The 26,320-nt window shown below is 41.2% G+C and overlaps 1 protein-coding gene across 1 annotated transcript; it reads left to right on the top strand.

Moving 5' to 3' along the window:
- The first annotated feature begins 992 nt into the window (after positions 1-992).
- gnai1 (guanine nucleotide binding protein (G protein), alpha inhibiting activity polypeptide 1) lies at positions 993-25,833 on the top strand. Its single transcript, XM_010892586.5, has 9 exons — positions 993-1,517; positions 13,977-14,019; positions 16,870-17,011; positions 17,249-17,406; positions 18,630-18,758; positions 19,608-19,737; positions 20,095-20,248; positions 21,201-21,421; positions 23,938-25,833. Exons 1-8 carry the CDS (start codon positions 1,400-1,402, stop codon positions 21,389-21,391), a joined length of 1,065 nt encoding a protein of 354 aa, XP_010890888.1. The 5' UTR covers positions 993-1,399; the 3' UTR covers positions 21,392-21,421; positions 23,938-25,833.
- Positions 25,834-26,320: the final 487 nt, after the last annotated feature.

Below are 26,320 nucleotides of genomic sequence, written 5' to 3'. Positions count from 1 at the left end.
ACCTACTGCCAAAGCTAATGCGTTGCTTCAACAGGGCTGTATTGAGTCCGCTAAACAAAATGTTTTTGCTGCAAAAACAGGTTTATTCCTTCCTGTTTCATTCTGTTTGTGAAATCTTTTCACAACAAAAACATTTTATGCCATACTAACGTAGCATGGTGACGCCAGGCCGGGGCGCAAGCTGTCCTTAAGTATTGTGATTGATGATTTACTGCGATCTGAAATCAAGAAATGTTGGCTTACAACTGTAATTCATTGGCTGATCCCTACTGATTACCTGGGTGGAATAATGCAATAATTAGTTAACTTGTAGATATTTTCATTCAGTGGACTACCTAAAAAAAAATTCAGTCCTCCAGTAGACATACACCATAGAATAGGATGGAGCCCTCTGGCTGGTGGTCAAAGATCATTAGTATTAAAGGTTTCCACCATTTTAATATAGTCTACTGGGTGGGACAGGTAGCTTCATTTAGCTTCTTTGGATAGCCCCCCACTTTCCAGAAAGGATTAAGTGCCTGTTTATTTAGCAACTACATGCCGCATTGCAACCAGAACACAATTTGTTTACAGTCTTACCTTTCATTGAACACTGAGATTCCCATCTCGATTTAAAGTAGCCTATTTTTTATACCAGTTTGTGGACAACGTTTGTATGGACACAGACACAGCGCTTAGCAGTGGTATATTGGCAATTGGCAAGATATCACAAATCCCTAAGATTCATTACTGATTTCATAAACCCGTTACAATCACAGAGCAGTCAGAAGTGATGTCATAACTAAACCCAAATGCTGTTTTACAGCCATGTTAACCAATATCACTGGAATACAGTGTAGGGATCGTTCCTTTATCCTATTATATGGCCTATACTTATCTCACGTGATATCAAAGGCCAAACGCTGATTTAAGGATATTTCCAAAGAGCATAATATATTGACTCATTCTCTGCTGAACATTCCTGATAAAATAAAAAACATGGACTTGTATTTTGACAGCGAAAACCGAAACAGGAAGTATTCATGTGGCCAGCTGGTGGTAATTGTAGTTGAATAAGCCGAGCTCACCGTGGCAGTGTAAGAAGACGGACGTGGGGAGAGGGAGAGAGACCTATTTGCGGTAGAACTGTTTTCGTTTAAAACTATTTATGCAACAAAGCGAAGAATAGCCTATATTGACAGTATCGGAATATAGTGGACTAAAAAAGAAGCACGCTCCTGGTCTTTTTTTTAATGTTTTTGAAGTGTCACAACCGAAAAGACCCGATAGCTTTCACATAAGGGCGTGTGGGTTTCGGGGAGCAGCGGCTCGCTTTTTAATCGTTGAATGTTGGTATTTTAGCCTATTGCCAATATTTTATATTTTTTCCATCACTTGGATCCGGAGTATCTGATTGAGGATGGGGTGTACCCTGAGCACGGAGGATAAGGCGGCGGTGGAGCGCAGTAAAATGATCGACAGGAATTTGCGGGACGACGGGGAAAAAGCCGCAAGAGAGGTCAAACTACTGCTCCTGGGTAAGGAAGAGTAGTTGTCTGTCAACTTGAATAGCTGCGTGAGAAACATTAGTAGCGATTGCTACGTAGTAAACGCATGTCAAAACGCATTTTTAAAGTTGGTATATGGTGACACAAAAGCGATCTGCGTTCCTATCACAGCATTTTAAAGTTCAGGATAAGTGTGTTCAATTCCGCGTAGCAGAAACGATGTGCACTTCACTGTCAACTTTTATATGACATAGCTTCAAATTGCAAATCATATTTGCTACATTAGAGTGCCATGTACGAACAAATGTGTTACAGTCATTTCCGATATAGGCTAGGCAAGACAAAGATCTGTGTCCACGTTGGCTCTATCAGATCCAGCTGCTTTGGTGTATAACCAGCCATGCAGCAGTTGCATTTGTAGCCTTTGTCACGCTTGTCCAGCAAAACAAATGGTGTCTATGGGCCGTATTCATTGGCTCAATCCACCCAGTATGTATTTGACACATGCTCCCGTCAGCAGCATTACTATATTGTGCCATATCCAGCTGAATCAGATGCACCAACCAGCAGATTATGCTTCTGAACATGGAATTCACCATTCAACTGCTGCGTTTAAATTTCATTTGGGGTGGAAAAAAGTGCTTTAGATGTGCTATGGTAGTACTGCTATTAGGGCTACTATTCTACAACTACTAAGGTTTTTGGATTGGTTTCCCGTTTGCCTAGAACATTTGTTAGGGCTTTTTTCTATCACTAGTACTCTTCGCTGTTGACAAACATCAAGTTGCCTAGACAGAAATGAGTGACTTTGAAAATATTTCAAACCACCCACTACAAAGGGGAAAGAGCGTGTTGACATGCACACACAAATGTCCCCTGGAACATGGGTTACCCAGGAGTTGTCTATAAATATGGGCATTTCTTTTACTGATGTGTTGGAGTGAATCACAAGAATGGCGGACCTGATTACCTGTAACCTACGGTATCAGTGGAGGACTGAAAGCTTCTGGTGGGGAGTTTGTCCCGGTGTTCTGTTTTTTGATATATCCTTCCATAATGTGAAGAGGAAGAGTGTCCTGTTATTGTCTTGTGGTGGTACATGTTGTATTTGCAAACACAAACATTTAAACCGACAGCTCACTTCTGAATTTATCATGATCTAAAAATGTCACACATTCCTTGTTTCATGTTAGAGGGGGAATGAAACAAGATCTTGATTACACATTATTGCTGTTTGGACAAGCAGGCCTCTCTTCCTTGTTGTGGTATATCCTACCGTTCTGAAGTTTCCATGAAAACATACATGAAATTAGTTTGAATAGTAAATATAGCACAATGAATAGGAAATATAGTCATTGGCAAGCTAGAAATAATGATTTTAATAGAAAAAAGTAATAGTCCTTCAGACTATGCTTTCATCAAATAATCCTCCATTTGCAGCAATTACAGCCTTGCAGGCCTTTGGCATTCTGTGAATGAAACTGTGAACAATTTGTAAATTTGAGGTAATCTGAAGAGATTTCACCCCATGCTTCCTGTAGCACCTCCCACAGTTTGGATTGGCTTCATGGGCACTTCTTATGTACAATACAGTCAAGCTGCTCCCACAACAGTTCCATAGGATTGAGATCTGGTGACTGTGCTGGCCACTCCATTATAGACAGAATACCAGCTGACTGCTTCTTCCCTAAATAGTTCTTGCATAACTTGGAGCTGTGCTTTGGGTCATTGTCCTGTCGTTGGAGTATATTGGCTCCAATTAAGTGCCGTCCACAGTCTTCCTTCTTCAAGATCCCTTTTACCCTGTAAAAATCACCCACTAGCACACCCCCATCATATTGCCTCCACCATGCTTGACAGATGGCGTCAAGCATTCCTTCAGCATCTTTTCATTTGGTCTGCGTCTCACAAATGTTTGTGATCCGAACACCTAAAACCTTCGTCTGGTCATAACAAAAATGTTCTAATCTTCCTCTGTCCAGTGTTTGTTCTTTTGCCCGTCTTAAGCTTATTTTTTTAATTGCCTAGTCTGAGATATAGCTTTTTCTTTGCATCTCTGCCGGGTAGGCCTACATCCCGGATTCACCTCATGACTGTTGACGTTGATACTTGTTTTGCTGGTACTGTTTAATGAAGCTGCCGGTTGAGTACCTGTGAGGTGTCTTTCTCGAACTAGATATTCTAATGCAGGGGTGTTAAAATTTGGCCCACAAAGCCTGTTCCACTCCACATTGCAACCCTCTAATCTGGGATTAATTCAGACTTAAGACACCAGGTGGGTCCAATTAATGATGAGGTAGAACAGAACCAGCAGGCTCTGGCCCTTGTAGGGTAAGATTTGAATACCCCTGCTCTAAGGTATGTCCTTTTGCTCAGATGTGCACTGGGGCCTCCCACTCCTCATTCTAGTCTGGTTCGAGACAGTTTGCGCTGTTCTGTGAATGGAGTAGTACACAACGTTGTATGATATTCTGTTCATTGGAAATGTCTCGTATGGAATAGCCTTAACCTCTCAGAACAGGAATAGACTGATGAGCTTCTGAAGAAAGTTCTTTATTTTGAGCCTGTAATCAAACCCACAATTGCTGAAAAAGGACAGTTGTATTGCTGCTTTAATCAGCACAACAGTTTTCAGCTGTGCTAACATAATTACAAAGGGTTTTGTGGTAATGTATTTTTTTAAATGATAAAGTTGGATTAGCAAACACAACGTGCCTCTGTATACCAGTGTAGTTTCCAGCTACAGTAGTCATTTACAATGTCTACACTGTATTGATGATCAATTTGATGTTATTTTAATTGACAAAACATTTTTCTTTTGGTAACAAAGATATGTCTAAGTGACCCCAAACATTTGAACAGTATTTTAGATCTGGGTCACATTCCTCTGTCTTGCTGGGGCTGATGAAATTGATTTTTAAAGCAAGTCAGATCAAGCACTGTGCTCTTGCTTCAGAGTGCAGCTAAGGCCTCCAACTATGCCTCTGATTTACGTGATAGGGTTCAGTCAATAACCTGTGGTGTGTCTTGTAATTTCAAAACCTCCTTTCTCTATGAAAAATTATAACAAATTCTTATTATGAAGACCTAGGATGTCTCTCTATGATGCAGGAAGCATGGATGAAAAGTTTGATATCTTGAAAACCGACATATAAATGCCTCTGGATGTGTATGGTATGTATGATATGCAAGTAATTCAACCAATGATAGAAAATGTACACATTTCTTTGTCTATTACAATTATTTATTAAACATTTGTAGGCAAGCTCTGATAGATTTGTCAGAAACAACTTAATGCAAACTTGTCTTGTAACTGCCACCTGTTTCTAGTGTCCCTCAGTATTTCTATATGATTCAGATCTGGACTTTGATACAATTAACAGAAATAATTGTAATTAGTAATGTCACTTAGTAATGTAATGTAACTAGTAAGGTTACCTCAGTAACCTTATTTCTTTTCACTCAAGAGACATTAGATGAATATCAGATGGTATATGTATTCCTGTTAACAATGAAACATTCATTAAATGACAAATAATTTTGGTATACTGAACTTCATGGATTAGATTTCTAACCTATTGTCATTTCCTGAAACATAAATTATATGATTGTGCTAAAATATCTTTCCGTTTAACAGTATATTCTGTCAGATTTCCAGTCATTCCAATGAATATTCTGACTGGTTGTTTAAGTGTTGGATGCTGTTGTGAGCCATAAAGTATTGCCTGTGCCAGACACTTCCTACTACTGATCCTTTTAATGATGCCCCTTCATAAGAATTTCATCACATAGATGCAAAGGGTAATTCTTACAGCAAGCTGCTCATGTTATATTGTCTTGTTCCTAGCCTAGCATTTGGTTAGGTACTTTAATTTAAGCATAATGTATCTGCCTTGAAACTGTATGGCTGTCGGAGCTCTGAAGATTAGTTTCGGTTTTTAATTTTGTACTCTCCCTGGCTTTTGACAATGACTGATCAATGCTCACGGAAACGATGATAATGATACTGTTTTCTGAGCCAGGCAAATTCGCACATCTATGTTGTTCTTTACAACCCATGTAATGCAAATGACTACGCTATAACAAATGAATGTTCTTCTGAAAGTGAATGTCTTCATACTGTTTAGATGGTAGACTACATCATATTGTGATCATGTCTCTGAAATGATGTGGAACAATGGGTGAACAAAATGGGAGGGGTCAGCAATGATCATACCTGTACTCTTCTTTGCCCTGGTATAAAGTAGGGCCTCGATGCAGGAAAGTGGCAGCCGATTATTCTTCCCACAGACCATGTAATACATTGCATTTGACCCCTGCAACGGGCATGATGGAGAATTAATTCCTTTCCCAGACCAACCAGTGTCATGTCTTAAACAATGTCTTAAATCGTGTCTAATCCAACCTGGGTAGTTTGACAGGCATTTTTGGAGGTATTGTTGAAAATGGGCTTGAGCATGCATCCTTGCGGTAATCCCATGAGGAGGGATATAGAGTCAGAAATATGTGTACACATCTTCACGTGTTGCATGCTGTTTGTCAGGAGGTCAGTGATAATCTGACACAGCTTTGACACCTTCAGCTGGGAGTGTTTGTCTTGTAGTAGTTCTGGAACGATGGTGTAGACCAGGACTAGATGCTCAAACTTTGTCACTGTAACAAGGTGAGTGCTACAGCGATGTAGTCGTTTGGGCAGAACACGTGTGTTTTGTTTTTGATGGATTGAAACAGGAACAATGATGGATTTGAAACAGGATCAGTGTATTGTTTGAGGTTAAGGTCGTGATACATCCATAAATAAGCACAGACAATACCTCATGACTCTGCTGTCAATATGGATTATTAAGGAATGTCCAAAGTCAAATACAGACTGCTTATTGCTTCTTGTGTTACACATGTGCTGGTCTCAAATGGAAATGTGAATTGGATTTCTTTTTTGGGGGGGGGGGGTCCTATATTTTTTTGTTGTCTGAAGCACCCTCAGAGAGTAAGGTCATGGCCAGGGATCAGATGTTATTGACAGCGGCCATTTAGCAACTAGGGTTATGTTCCATGCTTAATTGCTGATCAATAGAACACTTTCGGTTTCTGGTCCAACGCCCCAACCGCTAGACCACCTGCCGCCCCTATTTGCATACATACACTGGTTGAATTTGCATTTGTACTATGAATGTATTTACATTAAGTGGTGAAACAGGGCTGCATGTACCAGAGTTGCTATTAGCTGAGTGGCATGGTCATTTTCTGTAGTTGCACCTGCTTTGGCAGCCCTACATAGTTCATACAGCTCTCCTTTCTGCAGTCAGGTGTTTTTAGAGCCGGTCTTGTACATGGTTCTTTAAAAGGATAGAATTGCATACCAAACACTGTCTTTACATTAAATTAGTATACAACAAAATTATTGTTTATTCTTACCATTTTAAAATCAAAAATTGGTTTTGTCCAAAAATCTCCTGGTACTTGGTGTCCATGTTTTCATGTACATTTCCCAGGGCCTTTGGCATAGCCAACCCAACATCACAGATCCACCACTATACTTCACCATGGGTACTTTGTTGTCAATTTATTGTAATCTGTCCATCAAAAGTACCAATGGCATTTTGCAAACAATGCACTGTTTGTGGTTTGTGGTTTGTTGACAGCAGAGGCTTTCTTTGGGAACTGTACCACTGTAGGCATGGATGGTATTGTCTCAACTGAGTTTTGGAGACTTGTTGACCCCAATTTTGACTAATTTCTGTAACTGTTATCCTAAAGATTTTCTTTACCTCAACTCAGGGTGCCTAGAGGAAAAGTACAGTACACATCTGTCTTCATCCAGGCAGGTCTGGATGAATCTGTAGGTGTTTTACATTTAACTTTTGCCTGGAAAAAAAAAAACGTCACCACTATTAGGGCAGGGTGTCTACCTATCTTATGATAGCAATTGGCTGATTTGTGTAGATGAACCACTTTTTTGTCATTTCATTTGTCGTCTTTGGCTTTCCCCCCAGTTGATGGATAACTAAGGGAGTTTAGTGTGCCTGTCACCTCATTCTTATACCCCGTGAAACAGGATGTCATGGAAGACAACTTAGGAGTTCTCGAAGACACAGATGAACATTAAAAAGTTAAATCTTACTCCGCACATGCTTTGATTAGATCTTGTTTATAAAGTTACTGGGGATGACAGTGATTTAGTTTTTTGCTTTACAGCGACAATTTAAAAACCAGTGGACAAACATCATGGACTGCTTTAAGCTACGCACTCACTTGGCATTCTCCAAAGGGCCTCTTTTAGCTGTAATGGAATAAGTAAAGAGCTTGATGTTGGCGCAGTTCCTCTTAATTTGCATGTGAAGGCACCAAGGTGTTGCAGTTTGGCCATGACAGCCTTTCTGGAAGGTCCATGAACAGTTTGTATTTGTATTGAGCAAGTCACTGCATGATGCTTGATCATTATGTTCCTACATCTTTTCCAAGCGTATGTGTGTATTCTGGATGAATAGGTGTACTCTTTTAGAGATTTTCTACAGAAATGGGCTCTATTTGATCCCTCTGCATTAAGCGTTGTAAGCTAGGGTTGATGATACCTTCCTCCAGGTAATAATATCGGGCTTTTGAAGTTTGAAGACTTCAAAAATAGTCAAGTGATGTTCAGAAAGATGCTTTTCATAATGTGGAACATTCTGGTAATAATAGGGTTCTGGAGAGCTGCAGCTAGCAATTGCGGTTTTCTGTTGGTATTATTGGTGTGTGAGATGCATATCAAGATGGTCGGGCGACACGGCATTTAAACAGAGCACCAACTGTCCATTGAAGCCATAATTCTTAGTCGTGTTTGCACCGTGTTTTCGGGGACCAAGCTGATTTCTCCAACAGGCCCAAACATTTCTGTGGCAGCCTGCAGAACCTGCTCAGTAGCATTTATTGCCTTGAAACTGTTGAATTGTGGCAACTTGTCTTTGCTAAGTGGCCCCACCTACCACCCGGATTGATGCCAAATCTCTCATATCAAGGTGGAATCTTAGGAGCACATGGGGTCATGCAGTATACTGTGTGGATATCTGACGTTTTACAGAGACACCATTCAACCTTCCTTGCTGATTTTCTCTCACATGTAGTTGTTGCATCAGGGTCACTGGCTACTTGCAAGAATAAAGAAATCTTTATTTTCCAACACAAGAAATGGTTGCATACGTTTCATTTCTCCAATTGCTGACTTACCATTAAAGGCTTCTGAACAAAAATATGTAAATATTGTTACAGCATAGATTCTTACTGGCCCGGTTCCCCCTCAGGTAGAAAGTTGCGCCCCCTCAGTTTTGTGTCCCCGTATACATAGCCGATCGTATATGAATGCGACCCGGTCCGATGGTCATAGTGAACACGTTACGATCAAATGGGTCCGGTTGGCTTTAAATGCATATCTACGTTTAAAAGAAAAATCGTCTCGGGGGGGGTTTTGTGTGTGTGTGCAGTGATTAGACGCCCCCTCATTTATACCAAATGCATCCACAGTCATGTCATCCTGGCACCGTTCCTGGATTCTTATCACATCTGAGATATTTCCATCACAGACTTATTGAGGTTCCATATTTGGGTATGGTCATGTAAAGTGTCAGAGTTACCGCACTTGTCCTTATAATTAATGAGGAAGGCACCTTATCAGGGTATCGCTGTTAAAGATCAGGTATATTGCGAATTCTGGCCCAGACAGTGGCTGTACTAACATTCTACTGTCTGAGGAGTAACACAACAGCCGAGTCTATTTTGTTGGCTGGATATGTACCACATCATCCTCAAGGAGCGTTGCTCTTGTTTTTTTTCCCCCCTCTGTTTTGCAGTGGCCTGGGGAATGCATTTCCTGTGTTCAGTACTTCAGACACCCAGTGATTATCTAATCAACACATCGTGAAAGTATCCCACCCCTCTTTAGCCACTATTGGCTTAAAAGCAAAACCTTGGCTGGGCGAACTCAGAATGGGTTGAGCCATATTCATTACAGCAGAAGTTCTATTATCCTAATGGAATGCGATCTGCACTGCTATGACAGACTACAGAGTTCGATTTTTCAAACTTCTGCTGCTTTGCCATTGGATATCAGAAATGGAAGTACTACAGAAGAAGATACTGATGGGTTGCTTCATGCTGTGTTTATGGGATAGCAGCTTGCACACTCGGATAGTCTAATATATTTAATAGAAAAGTACAATCAAAGTTGAATGCCAGTTTCATTCATTATTAACATCTGACCGGTTATGAAAATGAATATATTCAGTACTTGACAGGGACATTTTTGTGTTTTTTTGGGCAGATTTTGAGACTGGACATTTAATGTTTATCTACAATGAGACAAACGTTCAGGATGCTAAAACATCTGGGATCTGAGTACTTTTTCTGCAAGCGATGAGAGGCAAGTGTTTACAGTGATCCTCCAGCCACATAAATGCATACGTAAAAGTTGTCGGATGCCAGGTATTTTAATTTCCTGAATGTCTTTCTCATTGTAGATTCAGGATAAATCTTCACTAGCCAGCATAACATTAATATTTTTAATTACTGTTTAACTGATTTTAATTTTCCGTTAGGGATCTCATGGTGGTTTACAATGTGCAAATGTAATCTCCCCCATAACGTTCCCTTTCCCGTCTTTTCTCTCGACACAAGGACCCAGAACTTAATCGCGAAGCTGACCACTGACCTTTAGTTCTTGGTTGACCCAAAATGAATTATATTGAAACTTCCTGGGTTCCATTGTGAGTCTCTCATAGTCACATCAGCTCCCAGTGGGGACGAGCGAGGAACCGAGGATGGAGGGAAGGATGGTGCCAGCTCACGCCGCTAATGTGGCGTCACTAATGTGGTTAGTGGGTAGTGAGCCAGGCCCGGGCCATAAGCCCTCTCAGCCGTCGCACTACCTCCCTCGATGTTTACCAGACAGTCTGGCCTGGCCCGAGGACTGCATGCCCTGGCCAGCCTAACAAAACCCCAGGCTGAATAGGCCCAGGTTTTTCTAATGACCCAGACAGAGCTCCCCTCGGGCCCATTTGATCTGTAAGCCATCACCTCCCATGATTTTTAGACCGGGCTCAAAGAAAGCTGTTGCCCCCCCCCCCCCAGCCATGTGTGTCTGGAATGCTACCGTAGAAGTTCCAGAAGAGATGGGTTAGATGGTTGATTGGTGGGTTTCAGAAGTACTGTTTTGTAGAAAGTGGGTGTCCTTTTTGTTAGAAGGCCTCAACACATGTTCCTCAAATGTCAGAAAACGGAATGCAGCAGCCTCTCTGCTTGTAGTCTGGCTGTTCTGTCTGACTGTATCACAGAGTGTGTGCAACATCAACATGACCCTGTGTCTAGCCCAGGCCATGAGATGGTCGGTGTGTGTCAAATCAGGACAATTCTATCAGCGCAGAGTGTAGACATTAAAGCCACACCCATATGACATCACTAGAGTTGGAGAACTGAGTGAGGTCAGTTATACAAACAAACCCCTTTGTACTTACTTCATAGATGTTGTTATTTTGAAAATGTAACGGATGATTTTCGTATCAGTCGGGAGAATAACACTAACTTCCCGTTTTGGGCAGGGTGTGCGAATAATCCTTAAGTAAGATCTGTTATACCTCAGTTAGCCATGACATTTCAAGTTTGAAAGAGTTGTTTTGATGACATGGGAACATTTTGGCACATACTTAACTTATTGCCTAATTTTCCGGGATCTGTTTTGGCTTGACTTCTACAACTTCTGGCCCAAAATCCCACAATTTGTTTAAATTGGCAATATTGCTCACTTGTTAGTGTTCTCTATTGAGATTACAAGGTTGTCAGTCAGTGTAAAATGCTTCTCGATGTTAGATTAACTGAACAGTACATAGGGTGCCATCTTAAGTGTCTGTTTGTTAGGTCTGTCTGTGTATGTCTCAAGGGTATATTGGTCCCAGATTTAGATGGAGGGGAGCCTGTGCTTGGTAGGGCCTAGAGTGCAGTTTGCTAGCAATCTGCCTTGGTGATTAGCCCTTAACATCACAAAGAGGGTAGCTACTTTTCTGTGTGTTTGTGTGTGTTGGTACATGCATATCTTCTGTCTTTTAGTTCCTTTGGGTTTTTTTGTGGACTGTGTGACTGGATCCAGAGGCAGTCCTGTCCTCTATGGGACCAGGGCTACAGTGGTGGCATGTAGTTAAGACAACTTTTTCTCCGGTGATTGCTATTTCAAGAAAACTACATTAGTGGCTTCCTGGCTAGCCCACCCTTGGTATAACACTATCAGCATATATGCCTGTCAGTTTATAAATGGTACCGGGGCCTCTAACTTTAACTTGTGGCAGTAGGAAACACTGATGTGTGGTGTTTGTCTTCTAAGTGACCATTTTCTGTCTGTAATACTAGACGGCTAATAGGAGTGTTAGGTGTTACTGAATTAGCTTCTGCCTGGCAACTCTGATTGGTACTACAGACTTGGCGATTCTGAATGGAACAACACTAACCACATACTAGTAACAGTGCCGCATTGGAAAGATTGTTGCATAATTATAGTAGTTTCATAATTGTGTTCTATTGCATAGAAATGGCATTTGGAATTACCCAACAATTGGGGCTCTTCCACTTTTGCCATAACCAACTACAGGACTTCAATAGAATGACAAATAATATTAATGACTGAAGTATGGAAAGTTAACTGTTCCTCTATAGTCACTGCATTTATATACCATGCTGGGAAAGTTATTTCTAAGTAAGAAAAAAAATACAAATAAAATGTAATCTGGGTTTGTTTACAGGGAGACCCCTCTTAATTAGCGTAGCCAGTTCAGCCTGGAAACCCAACTGGTAATTGGTCAGCTCTTATCACGTCAGATTGTCAACCTGTCAATATAACCATCAGGTCCCTCACTCAGTTGTTGGGCTTGTACTAGCATGCGGGTGCACGCCCACCCACCACCCCTGCCTTTACCTGTTTGTTTCTGTGTTCCTTGTGGGGGTGATTGCCGTGGGTATTGCATAAATAATATTAAACTTATGTTATTATGGTAGTATCGTATACAAAATCATGTGATGCAATGAGTTATACTAGAGGAGTGGAACCGAACGCAAAGACTTGCAGGGCTGTGGATAACCTCCAATAAATGGTGAAACTTAGGTGTTTTCTATCTGAACCCCAGTTATCTGATTGTCCCTCAGTGGAAACATCAACCAGTGTGTTTTTCATGAAGGAGGAGGATCTGACTTAATCAGTAACTATGATGCATCCTATACTCAAACATTGAGGACATTGCCTGTATTATGGGGTCATCGCGCGTCAATAATGAATGCCCTGGCAATGGATATGGGCCACCATGACCAACAGCCACCAAGCCTTCTCAGGTGACTGCAGTGAATGCTAACATGTCTTCGCTAACAGGACCAGTTGCCATAGCATTGGGACTTGCGTAATGGAGGCTTGGGGCGCATATTATCCGCCAGGCGCAGCCAACACCAGTTTTGTTGTCTGCTTCTCTCGTACAAGTATTAACATGTCAACCACCTAACAGCCTCACCCTCATTGGCCGTTAGCATACTGCCCATAGTCTGGCTCTTTCCTGCTCTTGTCCCCCTGCTTGTGTGTTTGTGCATTTCACAGATCCCATCACTCTTATATACACTCTTTATAGTGCAGTTTGAAATGATACAGTGCTTATAGGCCTTGTAAGATAAACTGTGGTTAGGACTGCAGATTATTGTTCTGGTTGTGTAAGTCGGTATGGGTTTTTAAAGAAAGGTTAAACAAATTGTCAGTTTGGTTCCATTGGAATGGGGAAAATAAATCCCATTAAGACCACTAAACATTGAATACCATAAAATATAGTGATATAATTTGTGTATAACCAACTCCACAAGGTGCATGATTCACTGATGTGAATGGAAGTGACAAGGTCCCCTGCCAGTGATGAGTCGTTGGTTCTGTTGTAGTAGGTAGGTAATGGATGGGTCGTTGTAGGCAGGTAATGGATGGGTCGTTGTAGGCAGGTAATGGATGGGTCGTTGTAGGCAGGTAATGGATGGGTCGTTGTAGGCAGGTAATGGATGGGTCGTTGTAGGCAGGTAATGGATGGGTCGTTGGTTCTGTTGTTGTAGATAGATAATACTTGGTAAGTGCTGCCATATAAATTGGCAAATAAAGGGAGCATTGGGGAGGGAGTGTATTGAACGGACAGCTGAATAGTGACCTGTGGTCAGAGACATCAATACAGGAAGGGAAATGGTCAGCTTCTACAGACCACCCCCACCATGGGTTCTCTCCTATGGTTCCTCAAAAGGGGTTGTAAAGTGTTTTTTAAAGAGGAGATCTTAGATATTGCTTATTCTTCCCCAATATAATTGACTGATAACAGACCAATAAAAACTACAGTATAGTCAGTGTTTGTTTGAAACACAGATGCATTTAGACCACATTCCCCTAATGGCAGTTTGCTGAGCTGAGGAGTTTCATAAATAAATCTCTCTGTGTCTGTTTCTGTCTCACTCTCCCAGGTGCTGGTGAGTCGGGGAAAAGTACAATAGTGAAGCAGATGAAGTAAGTCTGCATCCCATACCTTCTTCCCAATTTGCATGCACAAAAAAGCATTGTTTCTACCCGTGTGTGGGAATCATTCTCAGAAATGAGTGATTTTTATTGTCCTAGTACCCTATTTCATTCAAGTATTATGAACATTATTCTTGTTTGTTTTCTTTGCCCTGAATACCGAAACATTCAAGACATACAGGGGTCAATTTTGTATGCCCCACCATAGTTTGACATATATACAGTGAGGGGAAATAATTATTTGATCCCCTGCTGATTTTGTATGTTTGCCCACTGATCAAGAAATGATCAGTCTATAATTTTTATATTAGGTTTATTTGAACAGTAAGACACAGAATAACAACACATTTCTTTATTTTATTTTAATGAGTTAAATAAGTATTTGATCCCCTCTCAATCAGAAAGATTTCTGGCTCCCAGGTGTCTTTAATACAGGTAATGAGCTGAGATTAGGAGCAAACTCTTAAAGGGAGTGCTCCTAATCTCAGCGTGTTACCTGTATAAAAGACACCTGTCCACAGAAGCAATCAATCAGATTCCAAACTCTCCACCATGGCCAAGACCAAAGAGCTGTCCAAGGATGTCAGGGACAAGATTGTAGACCTATACAAGGCTGGAATGGGCTACAAGACCATCGTCAAGCAGCTTGGTGAGAAGATGACAACAGTTGTCATCATCACAAATGGAAGAAACACAAAATAACTGTCAATCTCCATCAGCCTGGGCCTCCATGCAAGATCTCACCTCGTGAATTTGCAATGATTATGAGAACGGTGAGGAATCAGACCAGAACTACACGGGAGGATCTTGTCAATGATCTCAAGGCAGCTGGGACCATAGTCACCAAGAAAACAATTGGTAACGCACTATGCCGTGAAGGACTGAAATTCTGCAGCGCCCGCAAGGTCCCCCTGCTCAAGAAGGCACATGTACAGGCCTGTCTGAAGTTTGCCAATGAAGATATGAATTATTCCGGGTTGAACTGGGTGAAAATGTTATGGTCAGAAGAGATCAAAATCGAGCTCTTTGGCATCAATTCAACTCACTGTGTTTGGAGGAGGAGGAATGCTGCCTATGACCCCAAGAACACCATCCCCACCGTCAAACATGGAGGTGGAAACATTATGCTTTGGGGATGTTTTTCTGCTTAGGGGACAGGACAACTTCACCGCATCAAAGGGACGATGGACGGGGCTATGTACCGTCAAATCTTGGGTTCGAACCTCCTTCCCTCAGCCAGGGCATTGAAAATGGATCATGGATGGGTATTCCAGCATGACAATGACCCGAAACACACGGCCAAGGCAACAAGGGAGTGGCTCAAGAAGAAGCACATTAAGGTCCTGGAGTGGCCTAGCCAGTCTCCCGACCTTAATCCAATAGAAAATCTGTGGAGCAAGCTGAAGGTTCAAGTTGCCAAATGTCAGCCTTGAAACCTTAATGACTTGGAGAAGATCTGCAAAGAGGAGTGTGACAAAATCCCTCCTGAGATGTATGCAAACCTGGTGTCCAACTACAAGAAAAGTCTGACCTCTGTGATTACCAACAAGGGTTTTGCCACCAAGTACTAAGTCATCTTTTGCCGAGAGGTTTAATACTTATTTTGCTCATTAAAATGCAAATCAATTTATAAAATTTTTAACATCTGGTTTTTATTGTTGTTATTCTGTCTCTACCACTAAAATTATAAACTAATCATTTCTTTGTCAGTGGACAAAATCAGCAGGAGATCAAATACTTTTTTCCCTCCATGTAAAAAAACAACAACAAATGGATGAAATTGAAATGATTTTAAATATTAATTGAAAATATTTTCACACGAATCATGATATGACCTTAATCATCAATGATCTGTATATTTCGTTTACAATCTCTTTTTAGACTTAGGTGTTTATTGTGCAGTGTACTTCTCAAAAAATATATAATTAATATATTCCCAGAAACATAATACTAACAACTTTGCAAAATCCTGCTTGAAACCGAATTCAGTTCTAAAGTGATGGTAAAAATTGCAGATTTACCACGAATAAGCAGCTTTGTTCTGTTGCAGGTTTGATATCATTCACATTTTCAATGCAAAATGCACTGAAGTGTTAAACGCCTGGGACTGTAAAGTATTGAATCAACATGACTTTTCGTAGGACTATTGGAGAACTGAGATAGATTACAGTCATTTTAGTAGTGGCAAATGGGAATATGATACATAAAGTTATCTGGACTCCATGTTGGGTGCCTAACTAGCCATATTTTCTTTGAAAAAATGACAATACTATCTGCTAGATAGCCAGCTAGCTACCTGACAGTTTTGCTATGTTTGCACAGCAAGAGCATTAGTTTCAGCTTTAGCACAAGATTTGCATCAAGGACGTTGCCTCTTTGGTTATCTGTCATTTCCTTGGGCAATAGATATTTACAGTATACACCAATGTGATAATGGAAAAAAACAAATCGGAGGTTTAGGGCCAAGAGCTGTCTACTGCACATTTTGACCACAGTCTTGTTGTGTCCCAACCAATAAAATTGTGTCTAAGCTACAGCTAGATAATATACTTTAAAGTGAAAATGTATAAGAAAAATTATATAGAATAGTTTTACAACATTTCCAGTGATGAAGATATAGATGTCTCATGGTATGGTGGTGTAGGCAAAATAGGTCTACTTTGAAAGCACTCATCTCTTGAATATCATTGCATTCAGGTTAAACACGTTAGATTCTGAGTAAATTCGAATGGATGGTTTCAAAAGGGGCACTGTCAAAAGGTAATGCACTTTGTTATGTAGACGTGTTGTTTTGGTTTCTTCGTGTTCCTCATGGACTCTTCCTCATCCTTCTGATGTCAGGATCATCCATGAGGCAGGCTACTCAGAGGAGGAGTGTAAGCAGTACCGAGCTGTGGTCTACAGCAACACCATCCAGTCCATCATCGCCATCATCAGAGCCATGGGGCGACTTAAGATCGACTTTGGGGACTCAGCCAGAGCCGTAAGTGGGCTAGAGGGGATGATGAATTATTTCTCAAAGCCCTCTCACTCATCCCACACAACACGCCCAAACATGTATGAAACTGTTATTGTCGTCTTTTGGTTGTTGTAGTAACGCTACTGATGTGTTGACGGTAGTGGCAATTTTAACGGTAGCACTTAAAGTAATCGTTTGACGTGGCGGTAAGGACTTCAGCGGTAGAAGTGATGATAATACTGACACTCTGCACTCTCCAAGGATGATGCAAGACAGCTGTTTGTTCTGGCGGGGTCAGCAGAGGAAGGCTTCATGACAGCGGAGCTGGCTGGGGTCATCAAACGCCTGTGGAAGGACGGGGGGGTACAGGCCTGCTTCAGCCGCTCGCGAGAATACCAGCTCAACGACTCCGCAGCATAGTGAGAAAAAACACACACACACTTTTTCCTTCTCATACAGTTTGCTCAGGGTGCTATGAAACACAGACAAAGACACACACAAGCTGCTCCTGTAGATCCTCTTCCTTCATAATTATCTTCTGCTGGAAGTAAATACACTGTCATTCCTTTATAATATTAGTGATAACCAAAGGCCACGAGCAGTCTATTCATCACAGACCCACCCACCATCCAGCATATGTCTCTGCTTATTACACTTCAGATATTTGGCCTTTGAACCATGAGTAAGAATACCAATATTTGTTTTGTGTGGGGGTGTCACCCTTGTTGCGGGCCTGTAGCATATTGGATTCAGAGTGGCTGTCAACTCCTTGATCTTACCATTTACAGCATGTTGCTTGCCCGGCAGATTGCCCAAGGCTGTTTTGTTTACCCAACCGGAGTAGAAAAACTAGAAACAGACAGTGGAACGTTTTTTTAAACGTGTCATAATCCCCTTTCAGTCAGTGGGTGGCTTTGAACTACAAACCCCTTCCGTTCGATGGTTGTTTTCTGAAGTGGTTGTTTTGGTGCAGCCTTTCCATTAGTCATTGACGCCTCACACATGGGCAGGCCTGCGTTGTCATGAGAAACACTCCAGTGCCGCAACGTCCCCAGTTGGCCATCTGACCCCCGACTGCTGCCCATTTCCTGATCAATAGCTAAAGCCTTTTGGACGGGGCTGGCCTCTCACACGCACAAGCATCACATGGTCACAGCCTCTGGGCAGGCTTCTACTGTGAAGCTGCTGACCCTGGTCTCTGGTGTTTATGGGCGGAAACACCAGTGCTGAGTCATGTATAATTTCTGGTGCAATAATCTTTTGGAAGAGAAACCCATGGTGAGGCACGCGCACGTGTGTCTGTTTGTCTGGGTGGTCCTAGTTTAGCCGTACACGTGGAACCAGAAGTCGACACAAAGCATTAAAAAGAAACTTTTACAAATTAGGTTTTTAATCCAGTTGCCAGTTGAACATTGGATAGGCAGTATAGCTCAGGTGGAGCTGGTAAATGCTTTTCACCCAACCAATCTTTAGCCCGAACGAGCTTTGTACAGTGTCAACGCTATCAGAACTTGTAGTACTTCTGATAGCAGTAGTAGTCTAGGAGGTTATTTGAGCAGCTGCTGTCCTATTGTTTCAGTTAGTATATGCACGGACTCCCTCCTAAACATGCTGTCTCTCTGTCTCTCTTTCTGTTCCCCAGTTACTTAAATGATTTGGACAGGATATCCCTGGCCACCTATATCCCGACCCAGCAGGATGTCCTGAGGACCAGAGTCAAAACCACAGGCATTGTGGAGACGCACTTCACCTTCAAGGAGCTCCACTTTAAGTAAGCACTTCCTCCAAATCCCTTTTAAGTTAAGTCATGGGTCATTCTTTAGGATTACTCAATCAACTTCCGTACCGTGCGTTTCCTTAACGTGCATGTCTCAAAACCATAAAAACCCCTTTGTCCAGTGGTTTCATTGTCACTAGCTGACCATACAAAACAACGGTGACTCATCTGTTCTTGCCTTCTGTTGGCTGATGCCAGAGAGAAAGGGGAAATGGTCGGCTCGCTTGACAATACCCTTATTTGGGTGTTCTTGCGAGAGATCCCCTACTCTACATCCAGTTCAATATTTCGACCTTTAGACGGTATCTCTGCAGCTTGTGCATCCAAGCCACTCCATGCCACCGACCTGAGAGAACGATCTAGATCCATTCCAGTGTGAACGTCATCTGTGTACATGAGATTCCATGTCCCTGTGCCTGTAGTTGAAGCTGGCTCAAAGTCACTGCCAAATGATTAGGGCTTGTTCCTTTGGCAACAGTCACTCGGATTTGTGGATGAAGTTGCTGAGGTTCTCTGAAGAATCTGTTGGTTCAATAACTTCTGCGAATAAAAAGTTCACCATCCCTTCATAACCATATATTCATTGTTGAGCATTTCTACTGTATCCTGCCTCTTCAACAACATAGAAAGCATCCACAAAACAAGATTTGTTCTTTTTTGTTTCGGCCTGGTGGACTGTTTAACCTACTAACACTTTATCCTGAAGCGTTTATTATAAACTTTTTGTTATTAATCTTGTTGGTTTTGTGTTGCGCCACTAACATCGGTTTAGTGTTTCATGCAACGTGCCAGGGAGCATGCTCCTTTTACATTCTCCCACCCCCCCTCCGGCTTCCTCTTCAGGATGTTTGATGTCGGCGGTCAGAGGTCTGAGAGGAAGAAGTGGATCCACTGCTTTGAAGGCGTAACCGCCATCATCTTCTGTGTGGCGCTCAGCGACTACGACCTGGTGCTGGCTGAGGATGAGGAGATGGTGAGATGCTGTCCAATTATGAACCTTAATATAAAAGTGCAACTGTAGATAAGATGGCAAAGGCATGGGCATTTTTAGAATATAATATTTATAATAGTTTTCTTTTGAGTCTTAGCCTGGTGTTGGGCCAACCCATATGTTAATGGGACCTTTCAGACAGGCCCGTATGTATTTGCATGAAAAATAAACAAACGTCCATGGGTTTGGCTGGAGCAACCAGTCTTAGTCCTGGACTATGGTTATATCGGTGTCCAGGAAACTGTCTCTGACTCCAGTCCCAGAATCAGTGCCGATAGGGGCTTTTAGCTCATTGCCGCACAAAGAAAATTGGCCAATGTTGCAGTCTTCTCTCCTCAGAACCGGATGCACGAGAGCATGAAGCTTTTTGACTCCATCTGCAACAACAAGTGGTTCACAGACACTTCCATCATCCTTTTTCTCAACAAGAAGGATCTGTTTGAGGAGAAGATCAAGAAGAGTCCTCTCACTATTTGCTACCCAGAATATGCAGGTATACACTACAGTGCAGCGACACTGCCACTCAGTTATGGTAGAGACTGGTACACTACAGTGCAGAGACACTGCCAGTCAGTCATGGTAGAGACTGGTACACTACAATACAGAGACACTGCCAGTCAGTCATGGTGGAGACTGGTACACTACAGTACCGAGACACTGCCAATCAGTCATGGTACAGAGATTTTTCTGTGGAAATCCATACCAAACTGCTCAAATATAAAGGAACATGGTGTCTCTGTAGGGGGTTGGGCCACAATAAAAGAACAGCTTCAGTGTTCCTTGGCATGCTATTCCATGTCTGGAACTCAATGGGAGGGATGCAACACTGTTCTTCTGTGAGAAATTCCATAATTTGGTGTTTTTTTTTAAACTACTGAATCAAGCACCGCTCAAGAATCTCACATTCAATAAGGGTTGATAGAGTCTTGCAACTGAAACAGCCATGGCTGTTTTGTCAGATATCCCTAAATTAGGCAGTCTTCTTCAATGAAGCTCCTGTGACCCATCAATCACTGAGATCTCTTCTAGCGATGGTAGCCTGAGGGTTTTCAGTGCGAAACATATATAGGGCAGCATAAATGTTCTCACAAACACAATAGGCAACATAGAATAGTCAGTTCAAACGTGGGACCAACCAGAGGAGAAAACCAATAGCGGAAAACCAAATGGCAGGATATACATTATATCCCTGTCACCTATTACCTCAAAACAGCGCAAGACAGATACCACTTTTCCAACTCATTACCACTAGGTTACTCCCAATGAAGTTGTTTTGTTTTAATGATGTCTGTTAAGAAATGTAATTTTTTTTTTTGTGTTGAATGCAACCATGTGCATACGAATAAGAGAGGTTAATTATGGGGAGGATGATGAATTCCACTTCTTCTGATGTGTATTCATGAGTAAGTGAAAATGTCCAAAGCAGACCCTTGTCTTGTGGCCAGGCTCCAATACATATGAGGAGGCGGCGGCCTACATCCAGTGTCAGTTTGAGGATCTGAACAAGAGGAAGGACACCAAGGAGATCTACACCCACTTCACCTGCGCCACCGATACCAAGAACGTGCAGTTTGTGTTCGACGCTGTCACCGACGTCATCATCAAGAACAACCTGAAGGACTGTGGACTCTTCTAAGACCAGGATTGAACCGTTGGACGTTCTCTGGTGAGTTTTTCTTCTTTCTCTCCATCTGTCCTTCCATGATGATCTCCCTTTGGTTTGTGCAGCACAGGCCAAATACAGTGAATAGTACATCCATCTCCTAAGGATTGGCATCGCACTTCAAACATTTTGTAATCCGTTGACACGTTCGAGTCGTTCCAAGTTGCGCTGCTTCCAGGCTGTCTCAGAGATGCAGTTTAATCCTTTCGTAACAGAATGCTTGTGTAGCAGCCCCTGTCATCCTGCAGAAGGGCTGACATTTTTTCATTTATAATAGCCTAAATTGAACCCCAGTGACAGTACATTAATATTCCATGGATAAATGCTATTAGAGCTCAGGTTCAACGGTTTCAACTGAAAGCCGTTCTAAATGTGGATGTGTAACACGCAACAAGACCTCCTCCGCTAATTGAGCGCTAGTTCTCCCAACGTTTTGTTTTGCAAGTGAGGAATGCTGTACATTTGGAACAGTCCATGTGTTCTGAATGATGAGATACCGAGGATTATAATAAATACCGCTTTGATGTCATCCAAGCGAACAACACACCCAGGAGTCCAAATGTGTGCTTCAACTGTCTGTGTTTGAATCCTCATGTCAGTAACTTCTTCATAATCGCTTTTTACTGTATCAACATTTATAATCTCTCTGATTGATCCACATGTGTAATACTCTGAATTGTCTTTAACAGAGCCCATGTTTGACATGATTTAGGCTGTTAGTCACGGAACATGCACCTGACTGCAGTCATGACTCCTGTGCTCATCAAAATTAAAATCCGTTTCTCTGAAGTATCTTTTAAAAGTTTGAATCTGTAAGATAAGATTTTAAAGATTTAACCCTCCCTTTTGGGCTTGATGTGTAATATGTTTTTATGTAAATTCAATATCAGTTAGCTATGAAATTCCAAGCTTGGAAGTGAGGGGTTTTCATGACACTGGGCTGCAATGGGATCTTACATGAGGCAGTTCAGAATTTTTGGGGATCTGTTTTTGTTCGACACTGTCAATTACACAACCAGCGGCTGAAAATAACGTCTAACTTGTGGTTATGGAATAACTTTGTAAATGAGGCCCATATTACCCACATTATTTATAATCCAACATTTTCAGGTTGTATCCACGTCTGAAGTATTCTTGCTACAGGTTTTCAAGGGCAAAGCTAAGGAAGTGTATAAAAAGTATATTTCCTTAGTCATACATGGTCATACATTCATTGAAATGACTTAGGGAGTGTGCACAGTTTCAGGCCACTTGGAGCCAGACCGCTCTCTAAATACGTTGTAATTGGTGTACATTTTACACCTACCCTTGTTGCTAAATATCCAGAGTGTTTTCAGATTTTGTTATTGAGTAATGTTTCAGAAAGCACCGTAAATATAAAATTCCTCTTACTCCATGATTTCATGTGATCTCTTTCAAGAGCTTCCCTATCATGCATAGTTTATTTTTTCATGCATAGGCATAAAGGTAAATTTTCAGTGTAAACGGCTAATCTAGTAAGATTAAATAAATTCCTCCTTTATTCACGAGCCTAATTCCGTTTTTCTGCCCCATTTAGATGTTTGCAAGATGATAATGGCAAGGTCATCTCTCTCTGACTCCATATTGGAGTGACATCACAATGTCAATTTGCTTCTGCCAGATTTTTTTGTAAACTTTTCTCTTAAATTTGGGGCACTTTAATTATTTTCAATTTCCGATATCTTTTCAAAAAATGCAACTCTGCTCAGGTCCTCTGTCTACCCTTGTCAATGGCAAGGATTTCCTCATTGAGCTTGTATTTTGTCAAGGTGTTTCAAAGGTTTTGATCAGTAAACATGTTGAGATCGTTGCCATGGTTTACTGTCAAATTAGAGTACTGCTTTTTGATAAGTACTGCTGGTTGATTAGATTTTTTCTTAGGCTTTCATCATTGGATGAAAGGACTTTTAGTAATGCATGGTTATTTGTATTGTAGGAATCCAAATTGTTCTTTTTGAATTATTATTATAGTATAAGTGGATATTGCCCCAATACCTCCCTGCAGACAGTTTATTGCTTGTAATTTCCCTCTGGGCACAGATGAGATGTAGATCTTACAGAGATCTACATACACACGAAAGGCAGTTAAATGACACATTCAAATAATGTTTATGTAATGCCAGCATTTCAATTTTACTATCTCTCTGTTCATTCACTGCATCATTAAGGTGTCACGATATTTTAAAACCTAAATAATTCTGTGCAGTTTTTAAGAATGTTTAGGGGATGAGGATTTTTCTAGGATGTTTGTTGATGTAGGTATTATAACCCACGGAGTGGAAATTAGAACCAGGGCAAAGGCCCTGCTCCTGGTTTAATGATTCTGTACATATTGTCAGTATACATTTGATTGTCATGTATTACCTTATAAAACACTTAGAAACATTTTGTAAGTAGAATTTCATACATTTCTGAAGTCAATAAATCAAGCATAAAGGGTCAAATTAAACTGTTTTGATACAGCCAATTGAAATGTTTTTCTCTCTCTCTCTCCGCAGGTGGTGTTTTTTTTTTAGCAGAGGATCACAAGAATCTATGTGGGGAGAAAAAATGATGGACAATTGTGTACAATTTGCCACTCTCTAACTGATTTATTTATATTTTTTGTTTCTCCTGTTTTTTTAAGCCCTCTCTGGAAAAGGAAGCTTTTGGTGGAAATATTCAATTTCTCCCTCCCAATTGTTAGGAGAAAATGATTTGAATTGAGTCCAGTTTGTTGGTGCTTGTGCCTTTGCATTCTCTTTTTTTCTTTCTGCTTTTACAAATTGCTTGTTTTTTTTCCTACTGAAATCGTTCCAACTTAAAAAGTGAAACATTTCCAATGGTATGTTAGATGGTTCTTATGTGCACATTCCCTGGCCCGTTTAGAGGCGGAATTTACCGTTGTCCGGCATTGAGGGGTTTGTTTGGATGGTAAACAACCCGTAGCTCCACTCAGTCGCTGTAGATGCCGACACTTACTGACACGTGTTCCTTTATCTGGAGAGGGATGCAGATTTTAACATTACCCCTTATACCGTTTCTATCTAATGGCAACGCTAGCTGCGTCAAGGAGTTTGCATGCTCCGGAGTCAATAGCTATACTGTGTCATATTTTACTGTATATGTTAAGATGTATTTAAGGAGACTTGGGCGACATGGTTTTTGTGATCACTGCAAAGTCACAGTTGTAAAGTAGAAATGGATAGGGGCAAACAAATGGTTATGGTCTGTGACTTTCTAGAAACTACCACAGCTGTCTGTGCGTGTTCTCCAACGAATGGGGCGACTTTGTAGACTCATTCCCTTATTTTGCTAATAAAAAACATTTACAAACTATTCAGTGACCAAGTGCTGTTTTCAAGGGTCTTCTCAGTAGCAGTTTGTGAAAATGGAGTCAACAAACAGGTACATTTTTCCTTTGTCTTTCAAGTCATGTATTCATCCTTAGTCATCTTTATTCCTATTGGTTATCATCCTTATTATTTCAAGTTGATGTCAGGCTCATTTCACATGCTGACTGGATGCCATGATGAGTTAGACTGGGGGAAACCCCCAAATTATGCGTTATGTTTTACTTCACTGATTTTGACGCCTTCATAGTAGACGCTGATTCGCTTTGGATTCCCAATAGGGAAATAAAGACACTGGGAATTTGACCTGTTTGTTCAAAATGATTAACAGTGGAGAAATTCAAGGATTTCTTGACTGTTAAACCCAAACCCATAGTTAAAAACTACATTTTTGCACCTAAATCATATGTATGTGTAATCATGAAAACATAATTTGATGGCTGTTTGACTCTCAACTTTATAGAGTGCAGTGTTGCTACTGTAGCTACGTGTTGAATTATTAACAGCCTATTGTCATGTGCATGAATTGAAAGGTTGTGTCTGGTCAATTTAAATGGTGGCAGTTTCTTAACCATAATGTCATGCAGTCCCTTTTGTCAATGTTGGGGGGCATATGAGCGTCATTTAGACTTGCTGATAACACATTTCTATTGGTCAGATGTTATCCCGGAGACATTATTTGCAATGTAAGTCTGACTATTGTCAGCGACAGAAGTGTCTACTGTCCACTTCTGTGACAGGATTAGATCCCTTGAGGTAACCTAGGTGTGACTGGGGATTAGGGAACCACTATAGAGTCGGTGGACTAGCATAGACATGTTTTGGCTGTCATTCATCCCTCCAGCCCTGTCAAGCTTTAACTATCCCCACACCTGCAGTGATGTTTTTGGTATTTTTCGTTTGAATACTGTCCTAACTTGTGTTATGTGTAACATGACTAAAGCTCTAGAGAAAAGCATTCATCAGGAACGATGAGTCTCACTTTACTACAACCCGTTTCCTAAAAAGTTGCGAGACTGTGTAAAAGGCTAATAAAAACAGAATGCAATGGTGTGCACAACATTTATCTTTGTATTTATCTGAAAATGGTACAAAGACAACATATCAAATGTTGAATCCGAGAAATGTTATTGTGTTTGGACAAATACAAGTCTGTTCTAATTTTGATGCCAGCAACATTTTTCTAAAAAGTTGGGATGGGCATGTTTACCACTGTGTTGCATCACCTCTCCTTTAACAATACTCTGTAAGCGTTTGAGGAGATCAATAAAAATATTTTGCTTGATACAGGATTTCTGCTGTTAAACAGTTTGGGGTCTCCTTTGTCATACTTTTTGTTTCATAATGCACCAAAAAAAAATCAATAAGGGACAGGTCTGGATTGGAGGCAGACCAGTTTAGCACCCCGACTCTTTTGCTACAGAGCCATATTGTTGTAATACATGCAGAACGTGTTTTGGCATGGTCTTGCAGAAATTACCAAAGCCGTCCCTGAAAAAGATCTCGTCTGGATGGCACTGATCAGCCATAACATTATGACCACTGACAG

The sequence above is a fragment of the Esox lucius genome, chromosome 23 (assembly GCF_011004845.1).
Source record: "Esox lucius isolate fEsoLuc1 chromosome 23, fEsoLuc1.pri, whole genome shotgun sequence".
NCBI classification, from domain to species: domain Eukaryota; kingdom Metazoa; phylum Chordata; class Actinopteri; order Esociformes; family Esocidae; genus Esox; species Esox lucius.
Note: the sequence above shows the minus strand (reverse complement) of the source record. Positions and strands in the feature narration are given on the sequence as shown.

Bases quoted from the DNA above. Each gene is read 5' to 3' on its own strand.
- gnai1 (XM_010892586.5), top strand. From the start codon at position 1,400: ATGGGGTGTACCCTGAGCACGGAGGATAAGGCGGCGGTGGAGCGCAGT. The intron at 1,518-13,976 runs GTAAGGAAGAGT...TCACTCTCCCAG, and splicing joins GGTCAAACTACTGCTCCTGG to GTGCTGGTGAGTCGGGGAAA. The intron at 19,738-20,094 runs GTGAGATGCTGT...TTCTCTCCTCAG, and splicing joins TGGCTGAGGATGAGGAGATG to AACCGGATGCACGAGAGCAT.